The sequence below is a fragment of the Elgaria multicarinata genome, chromosome 22 (genome assembly GCF_023053635.1).
Source record: "Elgaria multicarinata webbii isolate HBS135686 ecotype San Diego chromosome 22, rElgMul1.1.pri, whole genome shotgun sequence".
Classification (NCBI taxonomy): Eukaryota; Metazoa; Chordata; class Lepidosauria; order Squamata; family Anguidae; genus Elgaria; species Elgaria multicarinata.
The window spans coordinates 9,050,040-9,072,728 of NC_086192.1; the positions used below are offsets into that span (position 1 = coordinate 9,050,040).

At 47.7% G+C, this 22,689-nt stretch overlaps 1 protein-coding gene across 5 annotated transcripts in view; it reads left to right on the top strand.

Moving 5' to 3' along the window:
- Nucleotides 1-22,689, top strand: part of BCAS3 (BCAS3 microtubule associated cell migration factor) — a 538,487-nt gene that overhangs the window by 79,911 nt on the left and 435,887 nt on the right. For all 5 annotated transcript variants that reach the window (XM_063146608.1, XM_063146612.1, XM_063146611.1 and 2 more), the window contains 3 exons: nucleotides 2,573-2,649; nucleotides 5,170-5,253; nucleotides 21,854-22,024. In XM_063146608.1, coding sequence (XP_063002678.1) covers nucleotides 2,573-2,649; nucleotides 5,170-5,253; nucleotides 21,854-22,024 — 332 coding nt within the window. The remainder of the gene's footprint in view (nucleotides 1-2,572; nucleotides 2,650-5,169; nucleotides 5,254-21,853; nucleotides 22,025-22,689) is intronic.

Consider the following 22,689-nt stretch of genomic DNA (forward strand, 5'->3'; position numbering starts at 1 on the left):
GTGCATTTTAAAAGCCGTACAGAATGGATATGGCAAGAAGGGAATGATACAAAAAGGTCTCTTCCCCACCCCATTTTTTCTGTTAGGGAGCGGAGGGGATCAGTCAGGTTTAACAGTGTATCGGCTTACCTGCTTATTGAGGACGGGTCAGATGTCCTTTAGGCTCCTGCGGGCCCAACAGAATGATATATAGGGCAGTCCAAACTGGAGACTGTCTGCAACTTCAGACTTCCTTGAAGCAAATGAGTATTGCGTCCTCTCTCTCTCCCCCCCCCCCTTTGCCTTTTAAATGTGCAAATCTGAAAGTTTTTATGACGTTCTTGGTGCTTTCTCCCATTCCTGTGTCCCTTCTGTGCGAGTAAGGAAGATCAAACAATCCAGTTTTTTCAAAAAGCTGGCGTGATAGCCGACTGGGCTGGCCGGCACAAGGGGCTGGTGGAAACCATGCAGTGATTTGCAGTGGATCAGCGTTACGGGCGAAGGAGGCTTCGATACTGGGGAGGTTGTTTACTGGGGAGGTTTCGATACCGGGGAGGTTGTATAGAGACAGCCTGTTTAACACCAGGGATAGATTTGCATCATACTGTTGTCTTGATCAAGTTGCATGAACGATACACTTCCTGGAATCTCTGCTACTGAATTATATTTGCGTCTGCTCAAGCTTCCTACCCTCTGCTTGGTCCTGACTCCGGGTTTTGGGGGGCTTTTCCGTGAGTCTACCATCTCACCGCCATTGTCACCAGCTGCTGTTGCTCTCCTATTATTATTATTATTATTATTATTATTATTATTATTACATTTTTATACTGCCCAACAGCCGAGGCTCTCTGGGGCAGTTTACAATTAAAGCGATAATATAGAGAAAGGCGAGATTTAAAACGTTAAAAGTATCATACAAAACCAGGGTAAGTTATAGTTCAGGGAAAGCTTGTTTAAAAAGATATGTTTTCAGGGAATGTTTGAAGAATGTTACACTCCCCCCACACCCCAAACCACACGAAGGAGGGTTTTCCAAAGGGTGGGTGCCGCTACAGAGAAGGCCCCGTATTTGCAGGGAGCCACTGAGCACGAGGCCATGGCATCTGCTGCTCCTCCTCCTCCTCACCTGGACCAAAGTGAGAGGCAGGGGAACGAGTACGTTGCAATGATGAAGGGGAGGAGCAGCTCCCGAGGGGTTCTTGTCAGCAAGCCCCTGCTGCGGAGCGGGCCTTCAGCTGGTGGCCCTACAGATGCCCACCAGCCCCGGCAGAACCCTTTCCATCTCAGTGTGCGTCGCCTTGCCGTCTGAGATCAGGTTGAAGGGTAGGATTGCGCCTAGACTCTGGTACTCTTCCCCTGGACACGTGCTTTGGAGCCCATTGCTCTTGGCCACGTCCACGGACGTCAAGCCACAGCAGGCCTGGTGGGGCAATTCAGCCCCCCCCCCTTGAAGTCCGTCCCCATTCCTGCTCTAAATGCACCCTGTTGAGTTGTTGACTTCTTTTCTTTAAGCAACAGCTCCCCCCCATCAACCCCCAACACACACGCTATATCACACTTTCCCTTCAAAAGCCGCCAGAGACGACAAAGCCCACAATCCCGTCGTGCGCATGGATCTAGCTGTGCCTTTCATTGGAGCCCGGCCCTTGGGCTTCCCACCTGATGCATCCTGCTCTGAAGAGGAGGAGGAACAAGAGCCGCTGGTGGCAGTGGCGATGAGAGCTGGCACTGCTGGTGGGGCGGGGGCTCAGGAGATACGACTGGCCGTAACCCCCATCTCAGTACCTGCTGCTTCGGGCAGCTGCGTCATTGCCTAACAGTAGGACCGTGTCTCAGTTTTACTGTTCAGAAAAACAAACAAAAGAAAAAGAAAGCCGGATGCGTTGGCAAAAGTGAAAATAACCTTAGGATGTTCCTTAGGAAGGAGTTGGGACTCTTGGGTAGGTTGCCTATTCCAATGTTCTCTTGGCTCGCCGCTCTGACCATGTTACTCCACTTCTGAAATCTCTTCATTGGCTTCCAATTCACTTCAGAATCCAATATAAACTTCTCCTGTTGACCTTCAAAGCTTTTCACGGTCTAGCTCCTTCCTATCTCTCCTCTCTCATCTCACACTATCGCCCCGCTCGTGCTCTTCGCTCCTCTGATGCCATGTTTCTCGCCTGCCCAAGGGTCTCTCCTTCCCTTGCTCGGCTTCGTCCATTTTCTTCTGCTGCCCCTTACGCCTGGAACGCTCTTCCAGAACATTTGAGAACTACAAGTTCAACCGCAGCTTTTAAAGCTCAGCTAAAAACTTTTCTTTTTCCTATAGCTTTTAAAACTTGATTTTGTTCTGACTTTATACTGTTAGTTTTACCCTACCCTGTGCCTGTTTACCCTACCCTGTGCCTGTTTACCCTACCCTGTGCCTGTTTGCTTTCTCTTCCCCTCCTTATTGCTTTATTATGATTTTATTAGAATGTAAGCCTATGCGGCAGGGTTTTGCTATTTTACTGTTTTACTCTGTACAGCACCATGTACATTGATGGTGCTATATAAATAAATAAATAATAATAAAAAATAATAATACGCTTTTTGGACTTTTTTTTTCCAGGCTGCTATCCTTGCCCTGGGCCAAACATGAATCCCATCGCTCTAGGAAGCCGGTGGCTGGCTTACGCTGAGAACAAGGTAAGGGGCCGTTCATTCTCACACCTCTTTCTGTCGATCCGTCCCTGTTTCTTTCGCACTAAAGATGCATGGCTTTTCGGAAGCTTCACGGGCGATGCCTGAAAGTGGAACAGGGACGCCGGCCAGGATGGCAGGCCTCCAAAATGGTGCTCTTGGTGGCGTGTTTATGACTCCTAGTGTGCAGTCAGCCATCCCCGTTGGCCATGACAGCTGGGGTTGATGGGGATTGCAATCCAAAACATCTGGAAAGCACCAAGTCAGGGGAAAGGCTTTTGTAGAGACAATAGGGCAGTTTGTCAGCTGGGGCTTATGGGGCTTTGCACACTGAGGAGAGGCGCGTACAGGCCAGCGGGAAGGACAAGAGATGGAAAGGCGGGAAGAGGGCGGGAACAAGGTGAAGAAGTGGAATTGGGGATGCTGAGAATCAGGAGGGCCCGCGTCGGAGAAGGTCGATCCGTCTACGACTCGCCGGAGTTCTCCTTCCTAGCGTGTCAGCGGCTTCGCGTCGACACGCCTTCAAGGATTTGATGATATCCGTTCAGATTTATTGGCAGGCTGGCTTTCAGCTCTCGTCTCTTCTCCCCCTCCCCGGGCCCTTCCCATTTCAAAGTCTTTTTTTTTTTTTTTAGTGCGTTTTGTTGTAAAATAAGTGTTGGAGGGACTGTTCGTCTTGTAATTGAAAACCGAAGGCTAGCGCGTATGACAGCCTGGGTGGCACCTGAAAGATTATTTTAAAGACGGTCGCAAAGAAGAGTGTCACAGCATCTTGGGGTTGTTCATGCGTTTGGCAATCTGTTTGAAGAGGCGAGGCGAGGTGGGGGGAGAGGGCCCCACACCTGCAAGCGGCATCCAGATGTATTTATTTATTTATTTATTGCATTTATATCCCGCTTTCCCCCCCTCTTACAATGAACCCAAGGCAGCGTACATTTATTTATTTATTTATTTATTTATTTATTTATTTATTTATGTATTTATTACATTTCTATACCGCCCAATAGCCGGAGCTCTCTGGGCGGTTCACAAAAATTAAAACCATTCAAAGTATAAAACAACAGTATAAAACCATAATATAAAATACAATCTAAAAGCTCAACCAGATAAAAACAGCAGCAATGCAAAATTACGAATTTAAAACACCAAGTTAAAATTTATTTATAGACTGTTAAAATGCTGGGAGAATAAAAAGGTCTTCACCTGGCGTCTAAAAGCATATAATGTAGGTGCCAAGCGAACCTCCTTAGGGAGCTCATTCCACAGCCGGGGTGCCACAGCAGAGAAGGCCCTCCTCCTGGTAGCCACCTGCCTCACTTCCTTTGGCAGGGGCTCGCGGAGAAGGACCCCTGAGGATGACCTTAGGGTCCGGGCAGGTCCATATGGGAGGAGGCGTTCCTTCAGATAACCTGGCCCCAAGCCGTTTAGGGCTTTAAATGTTAATACCAGCACTTTGAATCAGGCCCGGACCTGGACTGGCAGCCAATGAAGCTGGAAAAGGACTGGCGTGATGTGGTCTCATCGGCCAGTCCCTGTTAGTAAACGTGCTGCCCTGTTTTGTACCAGTTGAAGTTTCCGGACCTTTTTCAAAGGCAGCCCCACGCATTGCAGTAATCCAAACGAGAGGTTATCAGAGCATGGATCACTGTAGCTAGGCTATCTCTTTAATCCTCCTCCTCTCCATTTTTATCCTCACAACAACCACCCTGTGAGGTAGGTCTGTGAGTGGCCCAAAGTCACCCAGTGAACTTCCCTGGCCGAGTAGGGATTAGAACCCGGATCTCCCGACTCCCAGTCCAACACTCAACCACCAAACTACATTGGCTCTAACCCAGCATCCTCCAGTTGTATTGGACTGCAATTCCCAGCATCCCCCATCGCTGTGGTGGCATAGAGATGATAGTGCATTTACTAACAGCCGCTAGAATGCTAAAATCCGCGAACTGGAGAAGAAACCGGAAGCCCCTACAATTGACAGCTGGATTATTAAATTATGGGAAATAAAATAATGGCCAAGTGAAGCAAGATAGTAAGAGTCAGAGAGGGAAGACAACGAAACAATTGATATATAGAAAAGTGGACCTTATGTCTAATGCATTGGTGTAACAAGAATGAAGAGAGCGTGCGTCTCTTTGTGTTATCAGGAACCTTGCGATGTTTGTGGGATTGGTCAGTAAACCTGTTCAAGTTCTCTGCTGTTCTATTGTTGGCAAGGTCTTGTTCGAATTACCTGTTTGTATACTTCTTTAAGGATTGTAAATGATAAAAGAAAAAAAGAAAGGCAAAGAATTGTGCCTTTCCCTAACCCGATGCCCTCTAGATGCGTTGGACTGCAACTCCCAGCCTCCCAGCTGTGCTGGCTGGGGGATGCTGGGGGTTGCAGTCCAACGCATTTAGAGGGCGTCAGGTTAGGGAAGGGTCTTCTCACACATCTGGATGCCTCTTGGAGGCTGAGGAAGGCTGTGTTAGAAAACTATACAGTTAACTAAGCGTCTCCCCCCCGCTCTCTTTTTTTTCTTCTGGCAGCTCATCCGGTGCCATCAATCCCGCGGCGGGGCCTGCGGAGACAACATTCAGTCCTACACCGCCACGGTCATCAGCGCAGCCAAAGTGAGTCCGCCAGCAGCCGTCGGAGCGGCCGCCCGGCTGGCTTTCATTTCTCCCTTTAAACCGTTTCTGTCTAAACACGGCCCTTTATCAGGTCATATTCCCGGGTGGCGTACAGCACGGAACAAATACTCTGAAGCAAACAAATGCCCTCCTCGCCCCTCAAGGAAACGGCGGGTTTTGGATCTTCAAAACACGTTGCGTGCACGCACACAGGCTGGGAACGCGCACGCCTGGATCGTTCAAAGCTTTGAAACCGCCCGGGGTGGATTAAAAAGAGCGTTTTCCTCCCTGGCACCTTCTTGTTAGCGGCGTTGGCGCCAGCCGCGAAGCTCTTTTGGGGGAGGACATTCCATAATTAGGGCACCGCTGCCAAAAAAAGGCGGAAAAAAGCCTTCTCCTTTGTAGATGACCTTTGTACCTTGGATGGAAAAGGTACTCAGAGAAGGCCTTGGCAGATGATCTCAAAGGAGGCGTAGCGCTGTGCTTGTCTCCGCTCTTGGTGTCTTCACTCTCTTCTGATTCCCCGCCATTTCCTGCTGTCAGTCAGGCCTGTTCCGCATCTGCGGCAGGAGGGCAAAGGCGGTGGAGCGACGAGGCAGCGGGAGGGGCTGTTCTCGTTTCGGATTGCAGGTGGGGCATCACCTTTAGGAAGGCTGCCCTGCTTTAAAACAAAACTTCCTGCAGCTAGAAAATCAGCACAGCAGAGGCCAACCTGGCTCTGATGCCTTCTCCCTGCTGCGCTCCTCTTCTACTTGCAGGGAGGTCTTGGTCTTTTGAATGCGGGTGTGTGTGTGTGTGTGTGTATTCAAAAATGGCAAGCCCTAAAGGCAGCTTGAGGTGCGGCTCAGTGTACCACCTTATGTGTGGCTCCAGCTTCAGAAAAGACATGAAAGGTGGTAGACTGGGCATGTTGAGCCTGGAGAAGAGAAGGCTGAGGGGAGACATTTATTTATTTATTTAAGGATTTTTATGCTGCCATTCAGCCAAAAAAGGCTCTCACGGCGGCTTACAAAAGTATTTCTTGACAGCCCCTGCCCACAGGCTTACAATCTAAAAGACATGACACAAAAGGAAAGGGGATTGGGAGGGAGGAGGAGGAGGGGGGAAAGGAAAGCAAATTCAGGCACTACAATCTTAGTTGCAAAGTTCAGCAGTTAAAGTTGCCAGTTGGTAGCAGGAGGGAGGGGGCTCTCAGCTGGAGCTGGACCCAGGCACGATGGAGAGGTGCCTGGCTGCTGCTTCCTCCCCCACTGGTGGCCTCTCCAGAGACAGTTGACAGCAGGAGGGAGGGGGCTCTCAGCTGGAGCTGGACCCAGGCACGGTGGAGAGGTGCCTGGCTGCTGCTTCCTCCCTCACTGGTGGCCTCTGCAGAGACAGTTGGTAGCAGGAGGGAGGGGGCTCTCAGCTGGAGCTGGACCCAGGCATGGTGGAGAGGGGCCTGGCTGCTGCTTCCTCCCTCTGTGACATGACAGCACTCTCCAAGTCCTGGAAAGGTTGTCACTTAGAGAAGGGCCAGGATCTCTTCTCTATCATGCCAGAGTGCCGGACACGGGATAATGGGCTCAAGTGACAGGAAGCCAGATTCCGGCTGGATGTCAGGAAAAACGTCCTGACTGTTAGAGCAGTATGACAATGGGACCAATGACCTATTTTTATTTATTTATTTATTTAATTACATTTATATACCGCCCCACAGCCGAAGCTCTCTGGGCGGTTTACAACATTTAAAAATAGTAAACATTAAAAGTATACAATTTAAAAAACACACACACACATAAAAACAGTATAAAAACAACAGTATCCATTTAAAAACAACAATTGTGGGGTCCATTAAAAACAAACTTAACGTTGTTAAATGCTGTTAAAATGCTGTTAAAAATGCCTGGGAGAAGAGAAAAGTCTTGACCTGACGCCGAAAAGATAACAATGTTGGCGCCAGGCGAGCCTCATCGGGGAGATCATTCCACAGTCGGGGGGCCACCACTGAAAAGGCCCTCTCCCTTGTTGCCATCCTCCGAGCTTCCCTTGGAGTAGGCACTCGGAGGAGGACCTTAGATGTTGAGCGCAGTGTACGGGTAGGTTCATGTCGGGAGAGGCGTTTCATCAGGTATTGTGGTCCCAAGCCATGTAGGGCTTTATAGGTTAAAACCAGCACCTTGAATTGGGCTCGGAAACGTATAGGCAGCCAATGCAAGCGGGCCAGAATCGGTGTTACATGCTCAAACCTCCCTGTTCCAGCTATCAATCTGGCCGCCGCATTTTGCACAAGCTGCAGCTTCCGGACCGTCTTCAAAGGCAGCCCCATGTAGAGGGCATTGCAGTAATCTAATTTGGAAGTTACCAGAGTAACCTAGGAGGTGGTGGGCTCTCCCACCCTAGAGGCATTCAAGAGGCAGCTGGACAACCACCTGTCAGGGATGCTTTAAGGTGGATTCCTGCATTGAGCAGGGGGTTGGACTTGATAGCCTTATAGGACCCTTCCAACTCTGCTATTCTATGATCTATGATTCTAATGGTAAAAGTAAAAAAGAGAACTCCCAGCTGCCCCAAATATTTAACATTTGGTAAATATATTCCAAGAATTCAAAGTGGCACGTGTGTTATTTTTTAATTTCCTTTATTCAAAACATTGTTACTCTTCTGCCCATGAGGCCCCCATAGTGGCTTACTAAGAGAAGACAGTTTCTTTCCGTGAAATGGCACAAAAGGAAAGGGGATTGGGAGGGAGAAGGAGTCATTAGCTTTGTAATCCTTACTTCGGTCCTGTAAATCCGGCCAGCAGTAGTATCATATACAGAGAGCAGATTTCCACCTTTCAGAAGGCTTCATGTGCACAGGGAGGTCATCCCCCATATTGCAGATGATTTGTGCCCATGTTGCAGATGGAGTGGCTGAGGCAGAGAAAACTGTGAATTGCTGAAGGCTGCCATAGTTTGCCCACAGTTGAAGGAAGATTCGAATCAGAGGCTTCCTGGCTCACAGCCACGATGCCAGCCTGCCTCACCTGGTGCTAACCAGATGTTTTGGACTCCAACTCCCCTCAACCCCAGCCAGGATGACCAATGGCCAGGGAGCTGATGGGAGTTGGAGTCCAGCAGCTTCGAGGTGGGGCGCATGTTCCCCACTTGGGACATAAAAATTAAATGTGATGGGGGGAAATAAATACCGTCACACCCACAGCGACTAGAAACCTGGTTTTAAAATGTGACATTTCCCCCTGCTGCAAAATCCACATACATTCCTATGCCTATGCGCCAGGGCGTTCTATTTTTACTGAGGTAAACAAATTGCAACGCTGGCCGTCAGAGGCCTGGCTCTCGAAGCTGTACTTACTTTCAACTCGCCACCTTCGCACTTTGCGAGAGAAAACACGGCGGTTTTGAATAAGAGGGGCCGAAAATGGCGTTTTCAATTGGCGGGTTTCGACCGACCTCGACAAAACAACCACTCGAAGCGAGCCGCACGGGGGGGGGGGGCAAAACAAACACGACTTTTGAGGGGGGGGGGAAAGGAGAGGAGAAAATGTGTGTCCCGTAATGACGGTTGTCTGTGCCAACAGAGCCGTCGGTTCAAGGGGGAGAAAAATCACAGGTTTGGGACTGCTCTGGGCCAAATGTGGATCCCCCTCCTTCCTTTTGTTTGCGTGTGGCGGTGGGAATACTGTGCGCTTGTCCTGTCTGTGCTAGCTCCATCCGTCATTAGTGGGTCGGGAGAGCGGTACGGTTTTCTTCCTTAATTTCCTCAGGATTAGCAGGGCTGTCATTTTATCCTTTTTTTTGAAAAAGCTTGTTGCTCTTGAAAGAGTCATCTCTCCGTGTTTGCATTTTTCCGCACTCATTTTTGGAGGCGGCTCCCTTGAGCGGCCGTCCTGTATCCCCCGCTGCTGGTGTCAAGGACACCGATTCGCCTCAGCTTCGGTAGCCAGCTGTCCGCCGTGGTTGCCCAGGCGCTGTCCTATGGCAAGCGCATTCAGCGAAGGGGGGGATCCAGCATCTCGCTTTGCGCCAGGATGGGAGACCCTGCAATGCTTGGCGAAGTGCCGTTGCCAAGAGAGTGACCTCCTTGTTTCGTCCCTGTTAGGAGAAGCGAGAGAGATTCTCGCCGCTTCCGCCCCACCAGCGAAGCTCAGTACAGGGCGAGAGAACAACCCCTTCCCTCCTCCTGGAGGAGAAGGCTCTCGCTGGCTGCTAGTCCCGATGGCTCCAGTAGCAGGATGCCAATGTATACCAATTGCTGGGGAACATGGGCGGGAGGGTGCCGTTGAATTCCTGCCCTGCTTGGGGGCTTTCCGTGGGCAGCTGGTTGGCCACTGAGTGAACAGAATACTGGACAAGACGGACCCTCAGCTCATAGAATCATAGAACAGCAGAGTTGGAAGGGGCCTACAAGGCCATCGAGTCCAACCCCCTGCTCAATGCAGGAATCCACCCTAAAGCATCCCTGACAGATGGTTGTCCAGCTGCCTCTTGAAGGCCTCTAGTGTGGGACAGCCCACCACCTCCCTAGGTCACTGATTCCATTGTCGCACTGCTCTAACAGTCAGGAAGTTTTTCCTGATGTCCAGCTGGAATCTGGCTTCCTTTAACTTGAGCCCGTTATTCCGTGTCCTGCACTCTGGGAGGATCGAGAAGAGATCCTGGCCCTCCTCTGTGGGAGAACCTTTTAAGTATTTGAAGAGTGCTCTCATGTCTCCCCTCAATCTTCACCAATTATGGCTCTTCACCATGTCTGACGGAGGACACTTGGGAAGGTGGATTCTGTCTCCCCCGCACCGGGCCCAAAGTGAGAAAGCCCCTTCCCCTCCATATTCCCCAAAATGCACGGTGGACTCAAGGGAGGCAAGTGGGCGCTTGCTCCAGGCGTGTCTAAAAGTGCAGTTTCCAGGAGGAGATTCTTGGTAGCCAACGACAACCACATTCGTTGAGCCTGGCTGTTGGTTCTTGGTGGACGCTCACCTTAAAGCCTTTGTCCCTCCTGTTTATCCCGTGGTAGACCTGCGTGCCTTAATCCCACTGTAAATAAAGCACCGTTTCGTGTGGGAGATAAAACACTTAGAAATGCATAAAATTGCATCTGAGTTGAGGTATTATTCCCCGGGGGGAGGGAGAGATATTAGATGATGCATGAAACTTTTGCAACAGGCGCCATCTGAGCAGGGATTCCTTCCTGTGCGTGACAGAACCAGGAATGCTGCTTCTGAAATGGCACATGCAACCTTTCATTTTGGTTTTAATAAATAAAAAGTTAAATGGAAACATCTGCTACCTGATCAATCGGGAGATGCCTTTTGAACTAATCAGTTATTCAATGAAACGTTGCACGCCTCCAAATTTTATAACGTCTTGTTGTTGTTAATAATAATACTTAAAATGTGTATAGTGTTTTCAAGTGCTTCGAATGCGATATGAAGTTGTAATCCTTGCAACAACTTTGTAATGTAAGTCAGCCACACCTCAGTAAGGCCAGGGGACTGAGGCTGAGAGAGAGTGGCTCGCCCAGGACCACCCAGTGAGATTTGATGGTGAGATTTGAACTGGCGGCATCTTGATTCGCAGTCTGGTCTTTCAGCCCACTACATTACAGCAGCTGTCATGCCATAACCTGGCATTTTGTCAGCGGGGACTTGGGAGGGGAAAAAAACCCCCTCTTAACAGGCCTGTTCAGATGACACGCTAAGCCATGGTTAACCCTTTGCAGCAAATGGTTAGGGAGTGTGTTTAAACCAAGGTTATGTAGCCACCGTGGTTAGGAACGGTTCACATGACACGCAAAGTCATGGTTTTGTATTTATTTTATCTATTTCGCTTTCAAAATGCTTAACCACCGTGGCCTAGCGTGTTGTCTGAACAGGGCCAAAATGCAGACAGTGGGGGTTTGCTGCTGGCCCTTTTAACAAAAATACTTTTGTTGTCGAGAGAGAGAGAGAGAGAGATATTTTTCTGAATGTCAGACACCAGATTTACACTCCCAGACTTCCTTGTCACCTAATAACATGTGCTCTCGGGTCATTCTTTGTGTCTTTTAAATCCCAAACTGGCAGAAGTGGTTTAACAACACACAAGCACAGACACACACACACACACACATCTGTTTTCTCTTGTTACCTGATAACTCCTTAATGAGTACTAACAGCTTATGTGAGAGCGCGGCCATTAGCACTAATGGATTGGGAGGACAGCTGATATGGCATGGGAAAGGTTAAAGATTACCAAAGAAAAATTCGCAAACATGCTCACTGCACCAGGGAATAAGTGGCACAGTGGCTTCATGCTGATATTTACGGGCTAATGCACGAGGCCGAATTGGAATACGCGTTATTTATTTCTTCTTCTTCTTTTTGGCTGTCTTACACCCCTGTTCTGCTACAGCATACGGCAGCCCTTTGCTGCTGTTGCTGAGATAAGTACGCTGCTTTTATTTCCTTCCCTGGCCCATTTCCCTCCAGATGTGTTGGACTACAACTCCCAGCATGGCCATTGGTAATGATGGGAGGTGTAGTCTGACCCTGATTAAAGATCCCCCTTAACTCATCCAGTTGGGTCCTAATCCAAACAATTTTGCGTGTGCACAATTTCACTGGTATTGGAGCAGCCTTCCCCAACCTGGCACCCTCCAAACGTGTTGGTCTACTGCTTCTAGATGCCCCCCCAAACCCCTGAACCAGACAGTGTGCTGTGAGTTTTTGTTTGACACATCTGCAGGATGCCAGGTTGGGGAAAAACTCTATTAGGGGGATCATTTGTGGTTCTTCATCGTGGTCTCTATGCATCACACATATGGGCTTTGCGCCTGCGCAGAGACCAGACCGGAATCTCCAATAGCTTAGGGAAACGTTTTTGGGCGGGAAATAAAAAAAACTCAGCAAATGCAAGTGTTAGTGCAATTCAAAGTGCTGGTTATGACCTATAAAAAAGCCTTATATGGCTCGGGTCCAGGTTATCTGAAAGACCGTATTCTCCCTTATGAGCCTGCCCGTGCTTTGAGATCTTCTGGAGAAGCCCTTCTTTCAGTCCCACCATTTTCACAGGCACGCTTGGTGGGAACACGGGACAGGGCCTTCTCGGTGGCTGCTCCGGTGCTCTGGAACTCTCTTCCTGGGGAAGCTAGACCGGCTCCCTCCTTGATGGGCTTTCTGAAGCAGGCAAAAACTTCTTTGTTCCAGCAGGCCTTCGGCGAATAATCTGGGCCTCCGTCTACGCTAAGGACTTTTAATATTGTCATGTATTTTAAATGTTTAATGTTTTAATATTGTAATATATTTAATATATTTTTTAGCTTTTGTATATTTCTTTTCATAGGTTTTAAAATGCATATGTTTTTAAATTTTGTAAGGCCGCCTTGAGGCCCAGTATTGAGCGAAAGGCGGGATACTACTACTACTACTACTAAATTTACCTTTCCTCTAAACATCTTAGTTGCAAAACTGAGCTAATTCGTTCGGCCAGAACTAGACGGTTTGGGGGGGACGCATGGCTGCCACTAAAAACGGCAGCCCTGCGTCTTTTCCTCCAGCGTGATGTAGAGCGAGACAAAACGCACGGTGTGATATCATTGTGCTCCACGTTTTCCCGCCCTCCACGGGCCGCAGCTTGTGAAGAAGGCTGGGGAATCTCTTAGGTGCCATGTCGCGTGTTTTATGTGACTTGATGTTGCTAGCGGGAGGTTGATCAGAAGAGGAGACACAGACCTGCTGTTCTTAGCAGATGACTTCCTTCTAATTCCAGCATGTGTTGTTACTGAATTCAATTGAAACTTTGGAGGGTGTGTGTGTGTGTGTATGCGTAGAATTGAGTTGTAATGTTCTTGTATGCCCTGCGATATGCTTGTATGCCTCCAGTAACGTCTTACGTCTGCATAAATAAATTAAATGATGCTCTTTCTAACCTGCTCTTTGATTATATCATCTTGCTCTATGTAAAATTTACTGTGCGTTTATAATGCAGTTCCTTTCCTGCTGCCTGGAGTATTGCATCTGCTCGTAATTACAGACGTTTGTTTAATCGCTTGTGGATTATAAAACGGTAGTGATTAATGTCTTGTCGAAAACGGCAGTGTGGGTTTGTGCGTGTGTATAGGAAATAGGATTCCCCCCCCCTTTTGGCATTATCCTAAGCAGGCGCTTGAAGCCTGACACTGTGCAGTCATTCCTGCTTGGGCCCCCTTTTATTTCAGATCTAGAGCCTGCCCTATGCCAAAGGTTCTGGTCAGGTTACTAGACTGTCTGCTAGAACCATACACTTTCCTCTTTAGAGGCAGTGCTCTGCCTCAGCTATCGGATTTGGGATGCGTTCAAAACTGGCGTGTAGTGGTGCCAGGGCTCACGGGGACACAGAACTGGCACTATTTGCCTACCAGGTATGCTAATGTCATCTGTACCCCCTCTGACTTCCCCATTCCCTCTGAGCAATCCTCACAGTAGCTGGGGTGGTGGTGACTTCCCTATTCCCTCTGAGCAATCCTCACAGTAGTTGGGGGGAAATGATTTCCCTATTCCCTCTGAGCAATCCTCACAGTAGCTGGGGGGGGGGAATGACTTCCCTATTCCCTCTGAGCAATCCTCACAGTAGCTGGGGGGAAATGATTTCCTTATTTCCTCTGAGCAATCCTCACAGTAGCTGGGGGGGGAATGACTTCCCTATTCCCTCTGAGCAATCCTCACAGTAGCTGGGGGGGGAATGACTTCCCTATTCCCTCTGAGCAATCCTCACAGTAGCTGGGGGGAAATGATTTCCCTATTCCCTCTGAGCAATCCTCACAGTAGCTGAGGGGGGGATGTCTTCCCTTTTCCCTCTGAGCAATCCTCACAGCAGCTGAGGGGGGGATGTCTTCCCTTTTCCCTCTGAGCAATCCTCACAGTAGCTGGGGGGAAATGAATTTTCCCACTAACCGTATATAGCTGTGAGCTAGGGATGGGCAAGCGAGCCATGTTGGAGAGTGTGCTAAGATTTCCCAAATACTGTCTTGCCTATCGGCTTGTGCCCAGTTCCCGTTTGTGATTGCTGCTCGCGTTGTGCAAACAGGAAACCTCTGCAAACCGAGGAGCGACCGAACGAGAGATTTGTGCAAATCTCCTTAGACTAAAGCAGGGCTGATTCGGTCCACTGAGAGAATTTGCACAAATCAGAAAAGCCGTGCAAATCGAACTGGGAATCAGGAATGAGATGGACGCAAGCACATGTTCGCAGTGCAGGGCTTCAAACGGGGCATGTTTTGCAAGGAAAAACGAATTTTTCAGACATCCCTACTGTGAGCTATCCCTGTTGTAAAGCAAAGTATTTGGGGGCCATACGGCCCTGAACGAGCAATTACGACCGATTTAGTTTTACAAAAGTCATGCTCCCGGTCGAGACGAAAGCTCCTAGAACTGTTTTGTGGATATGGGGCCACTCAGCATGCAACGCAGATATAGGTCAACGCAGCATGCCTTTTTTGGACTCTACTTGCGGGCGCAGGTATTGGGTCCATCATAATGGGTGCATGCAGCCTCAAAATCTACCAGTGGGAATTGGTTTCCTGAAAAGCATATTGGCTTGTCTTTGCTCGAGGTTGGTCCACCAGGGGTTGGTCCCTTTTTCAGGTTCCCCTGGTAAACGAGGTGAGGGAGGTAGCTGCAAAAGAGCGCCCTTTTCTGGGGAGGGACCCAGGTTGGAGGAGGCTGTCCCCAGAGAGGCTTGCCTGGAGCCTGTTTTGAGGTCTTTACAGTGTCAGGTAAAGACTTTTGTCTTCTCCCACTCCTTCAGTTTTTAAAACGCGTTTCTGGCTGCTTCTTCTGCTGCTGCTGCTGCTGCTGCTTCTTCTTCTTCTTCTTCTTCTTCTTCTTCTTCTTCTTCTTCTTCTTCTTCTTCTTCTTCTTCTTCTTCATCTTCCTGTGCTGCTGGAGTCCTCAACTCTCAGTTTTACTTTGGCTGTTTTAATCCTTTAATGTTTACATTGTTTTATTCTATCCCTGTATTTTATCCTTTCACCCTTTATTTTGTGAGCTGCCCTGAGACCTTCAGCTCCCGGGTGGCATTGAAATGCAGTAAGTAAATAAGGGATTTCATACGGATTAAGCTTCGGTTTGTTGATGCCTCACCTATCTCATGAATGCATTTTTGCACACTCTCACTCACGCGCCGGACGGGTATCCAGGGAACCTCATGGCCCTAAGGCTGAGGTTCTAGCATGCGCACGCCCAGGCCTCAGAATGCAGACAGAGAAATAAGATAATTACCTAGGGTGACCATATGAAAAGGAGGACCAGGCTCCTGTATCTTTAACAGTTGCATAGAAAAGGGAATTTCAGCAGGTGTCCTTTGTATATATGGGGAACCTGGTGAAATTTCCTCTTCATCACCACAGTTAAAGCTGCAGGAGCTATACTAGAGTGACTAGATTTAAAAGAGGGCAGGGCACCTGCAACTTTAACTGCTGTGATGAAGAGAGAATTTCACCAGGTTCTCCATATATACAAAGGACACCTGCTGAAATTCCCTTTTCAATACAACTGTTAAAGATACAGGAGCCCTGTCCTCCTTTTCATAGGGTCACCCTAAATTACCCCCAAAGAGGAAATGCATCACCCAATTAAAAAAGAGGACACACAATTGCATATGCAAATATAGACATGACTACAGTACCTTCCGTAGAAATACAGTACGTCTCATCGTAGCGGGGGCTGTTGTGACCAGTGTTGCTGGCCGTTCAGCCCACGGCCCAGGTGCTCACTGTGGCCGGGCAACGGGTCTTACAGTTTTTTAGCTTTAAATTGGAATTGGCCAGGACGACCCTTCAGACACAGTGAGGGAGGACGGGCGTTGTTAGGTCAAAAAATTCTGGCAGGCCTCAAGTTGCTCACCTCTGAAAGAGCGGATGCGTTTTAATAGAGGACCGTCCTTTGGCAGCTTTTCAAATAGAGGGCTGTCCTCTTTCAGAGAAGACACATGGCCACCCTAGAGTAGGGGCATGCAGTGATAAAGCCCCTGTCGTTGGGAGGCAGGATGAAGCCTTCAATGGGCCCAACCCAGCCTTTTGCCTGCCTGCAGTTTCTCCGGCCTAAGCTCTTAGCTCAAGCTGTAGACCCCAAGCTGGAGAATGCCTCCTCTGTGTCTCCCTTTAGTAGGGTGACCCTATGAAAAGGAGGACAGGGCCCCTGTATCTTTAACAGTTGTATTGAAAAGGGAATTTCAGCAGGTGTCTTTTGTATATATGGGGAACCTGGTGAAATTCCCTCTTCATCACAACAGTTAAAGCTGCAGGTGCCCTGCCCTCTTTTAAATCTGGTCACTCTAGTATAGTTCCTGCAGCTTTAACTGCTGTGATGAAGAGGGAATTTCACCAGGTTCTCCATACAAATGACACCTGCAGAAATTCCCTTTTCAATACAACTGTTAAAGATACAGGAGCCCTGTCCTCCTTTTCATAGGGTCACCCTACCTTTAGGCCTCCTACAACCCCAGCCTGGTCTTACAATGAGACCGCCGGAGGCTGAAATGAATTCTGGGGCTGTTGTTACCCCCCACCCCACCCCGGACAACTGATCCGCACGAACAGGCCCACTGAGGCTGAAGGTCTTACATCTAGGGTTGCTTGTTTGCGCGTGTGCGCTCTTTTCCAAGAAGTTGTCAGCGTGCCAATTGTTTAAGGATTTTATTTCTTCCCATTTGTTGAGGGAGTTTAAAAAAGGCCGGGGGAGCGAGGAGGAGAAGACACAAATGACAGGATATGTCTATTGCTAAGAGACTTTAAAAACCCAAAGACTTTTCCTTTGATAAAGGTTTGTCTGGCTCCGACTTTTTTTTTCCTCCTCCTTTTTTTTTTTTTAAGTGGTAGCATCTCCATTAGCATTAATGGGGTAAGTACATCAACGGAGGCATCTCAGAGGTTAATCGGGCTTCCTGGCTGGATCGGTGCCGTCAATACACAGTGGCGCCTGGTTCTGTTGGCCCTTCGGAGGTTTTCCTGACAACACACTAACAGAGTCTTGTGTGTAAGTCATTTCCCCATGAATAATTCAAGCCGAATGCTCGGCTGCTAATTGATGAACACTAATGTGTTTTCTAATCACTGCAGTTTGAGTTTTTAGCACTAAACAAAGCAGTTGCAATTGATTTGTGGCTTATATGCGCCAGTCCGTGATCTGAACCGGTTCTCTCTCTCTCTCTCTCTCTCTCCCTCGCCCCCCCCCCCCGGGGCAACCTTTGGAACTGGAATTGGAGAACTTCGCTTGTCATTTTACATACCGAGGCGTCTTTTATCTGGTCTGGCTTCTGCCATACCTGGAGCCTCCTTCAATTTATCCCTGGGAAAAGGGCTGGTATTAAATATTTGGAGCGGAATTGGCTGGGCTTAGCTCTCTCTGATCCCATACCCTCCATCATGACACGGATGAAAACAGGGACCAACATACTTAGAGGCCTGCTACACAGAAGAGGGCAACGAGTTCCAACGGACTCTTCGCTTAGGTCAAAAGCTCATGGGCTTAAATTGCAGGAGGGGAGATTTCGGTTGAACATTAGCAGAAAAATTTTGATGGTTAGAGTAAGATTGCCAGATCTGTCTGCTGTCTCACTTTCTCCTACTATATACCGTATTTCTTCGATTGTAAGACGCACACTAATTTCAGCACCACCGACAGAAAAAAGAGCTTTGATTCTAACAATAATAATTGCACCCGCGATTCTAAGACGCACCCCGTTTTTAGAGATGTTTTATATGGGGGGAAAAGTGCGTCTTAGAATCGAAGAAATACGGTATCAAGTTCTTTTGAGATTTAAGCAGTGTAAAGTGTAAGTAAGTGGAAGGTGATACATGTTGGATACACGATCTAAGCTAGTGGTGACTGACCGAGAAAGAGATCTTGGGGTTGTGGTGGACAGCTTGACAAAAATCTCCACCCAGTGTATGACTGCTGTGAAAAAGGTATATTCCATGTTAGTCACAATTAGCAAAGGAATCGAAGGTAAAGCTGCCAATATCATACTGCCCTAATACAAATGGTATTTGAGAATGTGGATAGGGAGACATTTTTCTCCCTCTTTCAAAATACTAGAACCCAGGGTCATCCCATGAAGCTGATGGGTGGGAGATCCAGGACAAATGAAGGACTTCTTCATACAGCGCAGAGTTAAACTATGGAACTCACTACCACAAGATGTAGTAATGGCCACCCATTTGGATGGCTTGAAAAGGGGGTTGGATAAATTCCTGGAGGTGAAGGCTATCCATGGCTACTAGCCCTGATGGTTATGTGCGGCCTCCAGTATTCGAGGCAATAAGCCTGTGTGCACCAGTTGCTGGGGAACATGGGTGGGAGGGTGCTGTTGCACCATGTCCTGCTTGTTCATCCCTGGCCGATGGCTGGTTGGCCACTGTGTGAACAGAGTGCTGGGCTAGATGGACCCTTGGTCTGATCCAGCATCAGGGCTCTTCTTATGTTCTTAAATCTATGGTATGACCACGCATGGAATACTGTGTACAGTTCTGGTACCACACCTAAAAGGGGTATTGGAAAATTGGAAAATCAAAGTGCAGAAAAGCACTATTGAAATGACCAAGGGACTGGAGCAGCTCCCCTTTGAGGAAAGGTTACAACTGTTTAGCTTAGAGTGAGTGAAGTGTACAAAATTATTCCTGGGGTGAAGAGAGTGGATAGGGAGACATTGCTCTCTCTCTCTCTCTCTCTCTCTCTCTCTCTCTCTCTCCCAGAAATCCCATGAAGCTGATTGGTGGGAGATTTAGGATAGATAAAAGGAAGAACTTCTTCACACTGTATGTAGTTGAACTATGGAATTCACTTCCACAAGAAGTCATGGTGGCCATCCGTTTGGATAGATGTAAAAAGGGATTAGACATATTCATGGAGGTTCAGGCTCTCACTGACTACTAGTTCTGATGGCTAGGTGTTGAAGCCATTTCTCAAGCACCTCCTTCCCATTTCTTCAAAAGCCTCTTCCCTGTGGGTCCAGAGGAGGGCCAGGATCTCTTCTGCAGAGATCCTAGCTCTCCTCTGTGTGACAACCTTTCAAGTATTTGAAGAATCCTATCATGTCTCCCCTCAGCCTTCTCTTCTCAAGGCTAAACATGCCCAGTTGTTGTTTGACTATGGGTTATTGTGCTGTCTGAACACAGTGTATTTTCCATGGGGTCACTCATTAACCATGCAGTGTGGCTTCTTAACCACCCTGAATAACCCAACAACCAGCCACGTGTCCTCAGGGGGGCTTGTTTGAGAAAAATAAGCCACAATGCATGGTCAACAATCCAAACGCAATTGTCCTACAATGTCTGATGGATAGTTCACAATGTCGTTCAGCAACTGTCACTTGTAGAATGGCGCATTAGCGTTTGTGCTCAGGTGTTTGCATACAGATATACTGGAAATAAAATACTCAGGAGATTTTAGCTTTTAAGAGACCTTGGGAAACGACCTCTACCCTGAAGAGGAATGATGGCTCTTTCTAGTTGCGTTATCCAAACATTAAGCTCAAAATATATGAAAATAACCTGTTACAAGCCATGAATTCTTGAGCCCAAACATACCAACATATCTAAAAATATTACCCCAGCAGCAGATGAAAAATATCAGTGGGGTAAAGCAGTGTAAAATTATATAAACCAGCCACACACAAAAATTATTTTAAAAAAGAAGTGACACCAACATTTAAAACTGTAAATTGAATGCCAAACATAAGTATTGGTTAATAGCAGTTTGGAATCAATTGCCGCATTTTGACATCATGGTATTTTTATTTTATTTTATTTTAAAACAATCTGACTTGCTGTGAGCGAGACACAGTTGGTTCTTGTGTATTCAGGGTGCTGGTTTTAACCTATAAAGCCCTACACGGCTTGGGACCGCAATACCTGATGGAACGCCTCTCCCGACATGAACCTACCCGTACACTGCGCTCAACATCTAAGGTCCTCCTCTGAGTGCCTACTCCGAGGGAAGCTCGGAGGATGGCAACAAGGGAGAGGGCCTTTTCAGTGGTGGCCCCCTAATTCTGGAATGATCTCCCCAATGAGGCTTGCCTGGCACCAACATTGTTATCTTTTCAGCGCCAGGTTAAGGCCTTTCTCTTCTCCCAGGCATTTAACAACGTATGCTAAGTTTGTTTGTTTTTTAATGGACCCCAGAACTGTTGTTGAAAAAATGGATACTGTTTTATACTGTTGTTTTTATATTTTTTGACGGTTTTAAATTTTGTATACTTTTTTAATGTTTACTGTTTTTAACTTTTGTAAACCGCCCAGAGAGCTTCGGCTATGAGGCGGTATATAAATTTAATAAATTAATTTTAATAAATACAACCCCGGCTTGTCAGGGGAGAGACAAGCCAGAGAATTCCTGGTTCAGATGTCATGCTAACTAAGCCCAGGATACAAAGTTCCTGGCTTGTTTAGCCGTTCTTGCTTGCAGGAGGGGTCAAGCAGGAGCAATTGGGCACTAGCAAAACATTAAAAAAAAAATCCAAAACCGAAACCTGTGGTGTTTGAATCCAGCCAAGAAATCTTCCAAGCCCATTTAAAAGTCATCAGGGAAGAGGTTGTCCATGCCCATCTGGAAGTGGAATCCCAAAGGCATGGGGGCTGCCACAGAAAAGGCCCTGTCTTGAGTGCCCACCAATCTAACACTTCTTGGCAGCAGTTCTATGAGCACGGCCTCAAGAGGCCAATTTTAGGGCCTGGCCAGGTTCATATGGGTGCAGGCAGGACAAAATAGGAACACTTATTTATTTATTTATTATTGCATTTACCAAAAATTGGGGTGCCTGGTAAATAGCAACAGTTGGGAACATGCAGTTCCCGTGTTCTGTGTCCTTTTCTCTGAGAATTTGGAGCTGTGGCTGGGAATGTCATGGCATGGAGGTAGAACTTAAGCCAAGATAGGTATCTTGGGACAGCTTATGCTGAAGCGTCCTATGGATTTGCAGCGTTGGCCTCTGCGACTGGCCGGCAGCATGAAGCTTTGGGATGGATCACACCTGTTACAAATAGGCGTCAGCGTTCATATTGTACCTGCTTCTTGATGCTAGCTAGAAACCCACACACTTTCCACATGCCTCATGTGGCGCAGAGTGGTAAGCGGCAGTTACTGCAGCCGAAACTCTCCCCACAGCCTGAGTTCGATCCCAGCGGAAGCTGGTTCTCAGCCAGCCGGCTCAGGTCAACGCCTCAGCCTTCCATCCTTCCGAGGCTGGTAAAATGAGTACCCAGCTAGCTGGGGGAAAGGTAACCACGACTGGGGAAGGCAACAGCAAACCACCCCGCTACAAAGTCTGCCAAGAAAACATCAGCGACAGCAGGCGTCCCTCTCGGAGTCAGCAATGACTCAAGTGCTTTGCACGAGAGGTTCCTTTCCTATATATTATCACACCCTTGATCTGTATATGAACGTGATCACGTTTTGCATTTTTGTGCCTCTGTGTACATGCAGTTTTTTTTTGTATTTTTGTGTTCGTTTCTGTGTGCCTCTACTCCTTGTGCTGCTTTAAAGGAAATATAGTTTGGGAGTTTTTACCTTCGCTATCGAGTATCCGTGTAACTTGTATGGTCAAATCAATCGCAATTTTAACACTGAGTTTTGTTTTGGCTGTCCTTTTCTTTCCTTTTTAAATAGACGATAAAAACTGGGCTCACCATGGTGGGGAAAGTCGTGACGCAGTTGACGGGCACTCTGCCATCGGGAGCAACAGAAGAGGAGATCTTGGCTCACAGCAATATCCGGCGGAGTCCCCTGGTACCTGGAATTGTCACGGTTATTGATACCGAGACGGTTGGAGAAGGACAGGTAAGAACATTTTCAAAAAAGAAAAGGTTATGACCTGTTTTGCACTTAACGACAATGCAGAGTATGGATTATTGTTGAGTCGTGGGTTTTCGTTATGTACGAACCCTGCCCTGTGGTTTAACGATGGGTTGTTAACTACAAACAACTCAGGGTTCACATAGGTCCTGTTCCTTGATTGTTCATGGTTAATCACCAATAGTTAAACCATAGTGCAGGGTTCACAAGTAACGACAACCCACAATTCAATGACCTTTCTTATTCACCCTTTACTCTAGGTTGTCGTTACATGCAACCAGGTCTGAGTCTTAAATTTGCACTAAACCCAATTGTATTGAAACTTCTTTCTTAGAGAATCTTTTCCTCAGTGATTTCTCTTCCCTGGAACTGGAGTATCTTGCAAAGAATTGATAGGATATCAAAGTTATGAAGTTATCAAGGCAAGATGGCCTTTAGGGAGTGCTCTGCAGTGTCTGTGACACAAGAGGAGATGAGTAGTGGTGGAGAACCTGTTTTTCAGAGTAGCTTGACTGCCCCTATGGCTCCTCTCTGTAAGGAAACCCAGATAAGTGTCCTGGGGGCGGGGGGAGGCTGCCTTCCTCAGAATGTCCCCCGAGAAACACTGCACTGAAGCCTGAACTAGATAAAAATGCTTGACACGGAGCTGC